Raw genomic sequence first — 8,534 nt, forward strand, 5'->3', positions numbered from 1 at the left:
CAAGCAAAGAGTTAGCTTTATAAATCTGAACTGATTTCAAAAGTGCACACTTAAAAATAAAAAAAGCTGATCTGTTCACCTCTAAGCACAGTTTTATGTTTTTAGGGGCACAGTGGCATTGTACATAATAAAACTGTATAGGACCAAATAAGTGAGCCAGTATGAAAGAACAAGTATTGTTAATAGGTGAGTTATGCATTTAAGAGTTCCTAGATTATATAATTTTTGTGTRAATGCTGAAGGGAGTGTGATAATTATAACAACTTCCTGTTTGAATTATAGTACTCTTAGATAATAGATTTCAGTGTATTTACATTTAGGGTTGGCCCTCATTACCATTCCTTTGGGTCTTGTTAACAGTTGTTATCACCAATTAATTGAAGTCTAAGCAAGCAGAAAAAATCCATAATCATACCAAAGRGAGCTCACTTGTTCCGTTTTCTCGTCTATGCAAATAATGTGCTTTTTGTTTATTTATTAATGTCTTGCTATTCTGTTGCCGTCCTCTTTTTCCTCACTTAATGCAACAAATATTTGCAATGTTGGAGTGTAAACAAGAGCAGCAGCAACAGCATTACATAAATGTAATCTATATGGTGATATTCAGACTCGGTGTATATTCCTGTGTGTGTTTCTGACAGCTGGTGGTGGTGGCCTATGATCACGGTGAGCCTTTGAAGCAGAACACGACWCTGGTTGAAATCACTGTCCTTCAGCCGTCAGTCATCCCTGTGTTCACTCAAGAAGARTACAGGTATGAACACACACACATCTTCTAAATGTTTGGGTGATTTAAGGCATCGGTTTGATTAATAAACATGTGGCAAGTGCAGTAAAAAGAGAGAAACATTGATCTCTATTTCACAAACTTAACTGGTAGATACGTTCTGAATACATTTGGACTTGGCCAAATCAGTTTTTCGGGTTTTGAATGTGTTGCATTAAAAGAAGGGATTAGAACATTAAGAAGATTTGTAAGCAGAAAACTGATTTTAATATTAAGTTTTCTCCGATGAATTAAAAGTAAATAAGAATACATCGCCCACAAATCAGCAAGAGATTTGAAAGCATAAAAACTATACCACAGGGTGTTAGAAACCCCTTTTTTGCTGACTGTTTTCTTAATTACTTGAACACACAGTAGCACAGAGAATGCATAGTCTAAAGAAAACAATGGATGTTTGCTTTTAAGAATAACATGATGAACACACAGAGATTCCTGAGTTTGAACTTTAGGGAAGTTGGTGTCGACAGTTGTTTTTAACTTTGTGTGGTGGACATTTAGGGAGCATCATTACCGGTTTGTTGGATAAATCACAGAACAATAAGACATGTTTTTGTTTTACAAGAGAAAATAAAAAGGGGGAAAAGGTTTATGTTTGAAAAGACAGCTAAATCACACAAGTCACACTATCCAATCAGTTTTTTTGTTTTGTTCTGACAACAATCTCTGCAATTATACAACACGAACTATATAACCACCAATTTCTGACACTTTTAGCCCAATTTAGAAAAAACAAACTCCCTCTCAGGTTGTCACTGTGACTATATGTGTCACTGGTTTTGTTCAATTAAATTGGCCTAATCTTTAGCTATTGTGTCCTTTTGTCTTCTTTGATTTGACGTTCTTTTGTAAAATTCACAAAGTAAAATTGATCCATGTTTTGCTTTTTAAAACAGCTACAATAGTTGCTTATCCTTTTTGGTGATGGTAAAATGAACAAAACAGTGTCTGTAGTTTTGTCTAGTTTCATCAGATATTTTGCTAACAGACAATCATCACTGTTTTATGTTGAAAATTCATCTATTTAGTTCTTGCTGCTTATCCATAACTGGCTAATAAAGGCAACAAACAGGTCAAGTTTTTTTTTCAATTCTCCATCTCCTCCTGGGGAAGATCACAAAGCCTTCATAGGCCAGAGAGGCCATTTAATCYCTCCAGCAAGTTCTGAGTCTGCCCTGGTGTCTCCTCTCAGTGGGACATTCTCTGAAATATTCCAGAGGGAGACACCCAGAAGACAGCAGCTCTTCTTTGAGTTCTCCTTGGATGATCTATAAGGACAGCTCACCTTAKAAAACACAAATATTTTGCAGAKATTGAGCTAAAATTTGATGTGGTAGTMGATGACAATCATTCAAAACAMAAACTCTGAGCGTGATGTGTTGCAATAAAGTATAAGATTGTGCACCCATTTTTTTCTTCTTTTTTTAACAGTGTTTGACCAAAACAGCTACAACTTTGTCATCTTTTAACAAGATAGAAAATAGTTCTTAGACATTGATAAGAAATATTATTTTAAATAAATATGTGGATAAATGTGGGGATTTAATTCCGAATGCACAAATATTATACTCCTGCACCTGTCATTTTACACACCTGTCAGCCGAAGCTTTGGCATGATTTCTTGTTTTCACTCGGTGGGTCACACACACAGTAGCAAACAGCCGAGAAGGAAGTTTRGTTGAGTAACTGCTGCGGCTGTGCTCAGTCTGAGCAGTAGATCCACCCGTGCCTCTCTGCCTCTGACTGGGGAAGGCTCTGTGCACCTGCAGAATTAGTATGCMGTCAGCGTTGCAGATGCATGAATAGTTATTAGCATCTAGTGGAAATGATCAGCATGAGGTTAAGTGAATGGAGAGGAAATATTGAAAGATTATTGAAAGCCTTTTCCTCCACTTTCTATCCTGGGTATTTGTTGTGCTTAGTGTGTGTGTGTGTGTGTGTGTGTGTGGGTGTGTGTATGTATTTTAATCTGCGAACGAAGGCTCAGGTTTTTTTCCCCATGCTATCAAAACGTCTCGCAGCTGCTTACTTTAATTAATCTAATTAGAAAATGATAAGAGAGTTAAAAGCCCAAAATTCTTCCAACAATCAAAGCCTTGCAATTTTAWAAAGATGTTTTATGATCAAAGATGGAAATATGTTGCTTTGTCTTGCGTCATTACACAAAGATAACACGTTGGAGCATGACAAGAGATTTAGATAAATCCGGCTGTTCTTAATCAGCTTCTTGACGTGGTTCAACCGCACACATCCTGTGCAAGAACCGCACAACTAACCAGGGAAGAGGTCACAGCCCTTATCGGCCTCAGACATTTGCAAACTCAGAGGTATCAGTGTGACAGTAATCCTATTTGGCTCCCATCAAAGTAACTGAAATACTAATAGATGGAGTTATTGGGTTTAATTAGGAAGATGTTGGATTATATAACGCACTGACGCACTGACGCTCATTGATCTGCAGAGTATCAAAACACCAGAGTAAATCTTTAAACTTGCAAAAAGAACAGACAGAATAATTTTGTCAACGTCTCCTTTGCGATGAGAAACTGCCCAGAACTGTGAATCGTGCAGTCGTTTTTAGGCTTTGCTTWAAAAAGAGGTTTTAAAATTAGACATTCATGAAACTGAAAATATTCAAACTTTATTTTTGTTGTCAGTTCAGTGCGATTTAAAAAGTATTTCACAAAAGATTAAATCAGTTTCAAAAAAAGTAGATGAAAAGAGTGCAGAAATACAAAAGCAGAGTAGATTTTAAAAAGCAGAGTTCCTTGTAACTCRTGCTTTTAACAAGAAGCTCTAAGGCTTATTATCCTGTTGCTGCCAAAAGCAAAGCAGCTGTAAAGATTTTGCCGAATGTCATGAACCACTGGATGGATRTCTGCAAYTAATGACCKTTGGAGTCAGCTCATTTTAAGCTAACCGCCAAGGCTAATCAATGTTAGCTAACAAAAAACTGGTTATAACTCTGTTTGTACAGATACTGMGCTAAAATTTGGTCTAGTCACAGTTGTGAGTCATTCTCTACTCTGAACATTAATTATTTATGTAAAATGTGTTTTAAAAGCAGAGTTATGAYCACTTTTGGCAGCCATCTTAAATCAGGCTAACTCCAAAAATCAATCCAGAATTACTTTGAGTTTCATTAAAATYTGTGCCCGKGTWCATGATTATATAGATAGATAAGCTTTATTTATTTACATGAATTATTAGTGTGAGAAACTTGGTATTGTTTGTATTTTATCTTGGTACACAGTTTAAACCCAGTATTTTGACTTATTTTCTAAGCTAACCTTTCTCACATTTAAGTGAAATCATGTCCAAAAAGATGTACTAAGTGGTGTATTGAGTAAAAAAACATATTTTAATAAAGTCAAATTTATGTCACGTAGCGGTTTAGGTCCTTTAATTTTGGTGCATTAAATTTCTGCTGCTACTTTAATTTGAGTATAGAAGGTTAAATAGAAAAGTAACAGCAAGGCTTTGAATGTYATTGCCTTCCCTTAAAATGACATTGAGCCCCAACAACTTTTGATAAGTCATGAACCTGGGGGGATTTGTAATTTGCTAATATGATTTTTTAATTCATTTTTTGTTTACAAATATAAGAAATGAATCATCCCTCGGCACGTTAAGCCATAAGAAACACATCTGGTATACCAATTAGGCTGAAGGTTACCTTCCACAACACCAGGCCGGTGCACATAAAGCACTCTTGGCAATATTGCGTTTGTGACAGCAAATGGCCACCGACTGCAGTGTTGCTATTTATAAGATCAGTCACAGTTGGGAGACAGTGAAGGAAGGAGGGATAAAAGAGACAGCGASAGATGTTGGGAAGGGGGACGTTGGGCAGAGAAAGTTGGGACGAGATGGTAAAGGTGATGAGGGAGAGAGCAGGGAAGCACTATAGTATTGAGGTTTGGGGGGGATAAAGGGAGAAAAAAAAGTGGCATTGCTTTTAGCATTTCAAAAACACATTGAAGTTGACAGGCTGATAGGCAGACACACGCAGACAGACAGATCAACATTCTGGATGATAAGTCTTTAAAATGACACATGAGCTGACAGGCAGACAGATTGAAGTAGATTAGGCAAACAGACAGGTGGTTTTTTTTTTCTTCTTTTTTAAATGATGTAATACTGTGATGCAGATGGACAGAAAGATATTTCAGATAGTCAGAATGACAGGCACTCAAAATATTTCACTTGCATGACAGATTATGCTCGGAGTCAGCACTCAGACTTTTGTGCACTCACATACTGTTCACATGAAGACAACTTTTGCATGTTTGAACTTTTTTTGTTGTTTTTATTCTTGCTTCTTCTCGCGAACGCATCATTCAGCTCTGGATTGTAATAAAATTCYCGTATAAATGTGAAATGACGTTGGGCAAACACTGCAGGTGTGCGGCTGTCTTGCTTTTTCAGATCAAACGGCTCGCATGGATCTGAAATATAATAAAGCACCRATATAAATGCTTCAAAAGCCTGAGAAACGGCAGGTCTGGCATGAATGAATCAATTCCTATTTCTGCAGGTTTTTGTGACCTTAAACCAGTGTCAGTGAAAAAGGAGGTATTGGAACTGAAGGTATTGAAGAGGTAGTGGTAGCTGGGTCCAGGTTTTTCCTGCTCTTAGATAAAGATGTGTGGATAGTTTTCTCCCTTGCTAACAGTACAAAAACATCACAGAAACTGGGCTAATTTTAATGCTGACTTTTTTTTATTGTTGTTGTTGCCAGTTTACATRAATCCATTGTCTTGAAAGACTAGTTTTCAAATCCTGCTAGGTAGTTACTGAAATTTTCCTGCAATGAAAAGCTAAAGATGAAAACAGAATTACTCAAATTGTCTTCTGCACTCTGTTTAGGTTGACTCCACCTTTTTATTTATGTCCTAATTAGTAGTATGTCCTCTCTTTTTTTTACTGTTTAATATATTGCATCTTATGGAATGTGTCAACACTGGTTGTTGCTTCTGTAAACTATCTTAAAAKAACTGAAACCAGAGAATAATGAACAGGGAAGAGAAGCAGTGGGTTACAACTAACAACTTGGTGTTGAGTTGTAAAAACAAAATAAAATGCATGGATGGTGCTTCATTTTCTCACAAACATAATTTGACTAACAGTAATCAATTATTAGAAATGTACGTAAAACTAGAAAATATTAATATAATGTACAAGTACAATGTGTGGGGAAAAACAGCATAAGAACATTTAGAATATTAAAAAACCACTCCACTGTCTAAACTCACACATTTTACACATCATTTTAATTATGAAATGTAATTACTTATTTTTAAAACTATTAAATTGTAATTCAGTGAAATTAAATGTCAAGAATATACACATTTGAGTGTAGTTGAGAATATGTACTTGTTAAACAACAAATACATATTTTATTCCTTTCCTTGTTCCACTGCTTTTGTTCATTGACCTTAAATGTAGATCTCACTGACCAAACACCTGGATTGCTGAAAGGGGACCTATTATGCAAAATTCACTTTTTAAAGGTTTTTTTTAACTCAACTTTGGATATGTACTTCTTAAAAAAACAGTCCTAGGACAAAAAAAATGCACCTAGGGGCACATTTACTGTAAGTAAATGTATTTTTAATGTATATTAACGACAAGTTTTATACTTCCATCATTTTGTGATGTCACAAGCCGTACGACAACCCACCKGAACCTCCATTCAGCCCCTCACCCGGGTGAAGCCCCACCTCCTCAGTATAACAAGCCGTCACGGTTGTTGTTGTGCAATGCGCAGCTTATTTTTCAGCAAGCCTCCAATAGGGCAATGGGTAGAGTGTTGGACCAGAGAGTGGGGAAACTAAGATTTGAGACTGGCACAGATGCAATTTAATTATTTATTTTTGTTTGTTTTGAACACGTTTTCTCATGTACCTCTATTGTTTAGCTTATTAAAGCCTTGTTAAAGCCTATTTGTTTGAGTTTCTGAGGTATTTTGACCGCTGCTGCTCCATGCTCTGGTAACAGCATGCAGAGTGAGCACAGAGCAGAGGATGGAGAGAGAAATAAAAGCTGCGACCACGACTCTGCCTCTGGGTCTGACTCAGGGTCTCATATATACAGTTGTACAACGGAGCTTCTGCTCAACAGATTTTTGGAGGGCGTTACCAACAGAGCTCATTAACATAAACAGCTCTTCTGAACAGAAGTCAGAGCAGGCAGAACTCACTTGCTCAAACTAGTCATTTAATTTATACATGTTTATCTGCTTATACGTAACTTTTTTTATTTACCAAACTGGCACCTTTACTTAAATTATTGCTCTACATAAATATGTGCATGCCCACACGGTTTTGAGTCTGAAGTCCTTTTCTTTATTTACTTAAATGCATTTAAATGTTTATGTTTTGCATGGTTTGTTGCTTTTCATTAGTCAAGTTACAGTTTCTTCACCTGAATTCTCACATTCTCCACAACCCTTTCAAGTAGACCAATTATGGGTCCTAGAAATGTTTATGGTATGTCTGTGGGCTATCCAGACCATGTTCATTCAATTTAATGCAGAAAATAATTCTCAGAAAAAATAAAATTTCCCATTTTCTATATGCTTGGCTGAGGATGTTGATAAAAACAATGGATGCACTCACAAGCACAAGCATAATTCTTTATTGTCAAGTACCGTGTCATTCCTTTGCTCTGTATTTGTTTTTGAGCCATGCTTCACTCAGACACTCCTGCCTCTCAGCTGACAGTGATACAGTACGGTGAAAGATGAGGAGAGGACCTTCCATTAAAAGAAAACACAGGCTGACAGAAGACAGGAGAGAAAATAACTTTTTGAGATTGAGACAGCAGTATAATCTAGAAAGAATGATTGACAGAAGGGAGTGACAAAAAGAAAKAGGTGACATAGATAGTGTATCAAAGGAATGGAGTTGTGTGTGTGAGTGGGGGGGATTAGGAGGTGACTGTTAGGGTGCAGGCCGATCCTTGTGATTGTTGAGATGATGCTAAGCAGAAAGAAGAATAAAAACTTGTGATCTATCACCACAAAAGTTCAACTACAAGCTGAAGTGAGGAATAGTGTCTGAAATAAATACTCAAATCACATTTTAATGCAAATGTATTTTTTTATTATTAATATTAAAAGAACACCTGCTCTGKCTTTTATTTTCAGAAATCAAAACCATTATGTCTCACAACCATCTTGAATTACTGTCACATATGAACACAATGAAAACTTGAATCTTTAAAGTCCAGCTGGAAAAGATCCTGTAAAGGTTTTTTTTTTATAGCGGAGTCCTAAAGAACGCTGGCTCAGCAGTCTCCTAATGAAAATCCTCTGGTCAATTAAAAAACACTTCTGGAAAAGAAGAGGTCATGGGTRGATAAAGTGAAAGATGAAGGCAACAGCAAGCGGGGACACCAAAATGARCGTTTCAAGCTGGAGACTGCTGGGCAGAAATACAGCCTTCATTGGATTTCTGGCTGTTCGCACTGGATTTTAAAAAATTTACATAAATGTTATCAAAGCATTTTAGGCAAAAAATTAATCAGCTGTTATGGCCCGTTCTAAAGGACTTCTTGTGTCTTTCTATACAAAAAAATATATTTTCTTTCCTGGTAACAAGAAATGGATGTTTATGAGCCGGCACAAAATTTAGCCCACTTTATATCTAAATGGGTCAGAATTCCCAAAATGGTGTCGCTCCCTGGATAATAAATAGTACCACAGTAAGACAGGATGTGTGTGTGTGTGTGTGTGTGTGTGTGTGTG

The 8,534-nt window shown here is 36.6% G+C and overlaps 1 protein-coding gene across 1 annotated transcript in view; it reads left to right on the plus strand.

The window, feature by feature from the left end:
- The window catches only part of LOC106521423 (protocadherin-15), a gene marked incomplete in the record, with an annotated part of 194,164 nt that overhangs the window by 156,344 nt on the left and 29,286 nt on the right, over positions 1-8,534 (plus strand). Inside the window, 1 exon segment of the mRNA XM_014013980.1 lies at positions 642-754. Coding sequence (XP_013869434.1) covers positions 642-754 — 113 coding nt within the window.

Source organism: Austrofundulus limnaeus, unplaced genomic scaffold (assembly GCF_001266775.1).
Source record: "Austrofundulus limnaeus strain Quisiro unplaced genomic scaffold, Austrofundulus_limnaeus-1.0 Scaffold108, whole genome shotgun sequence".
NCBI lineage: Eukaryota > Metazoa > Chordata > Actinopteri > Cyprinodontiformes > Rivulidae > Austrofundulus > Austrofundulus limnaeus.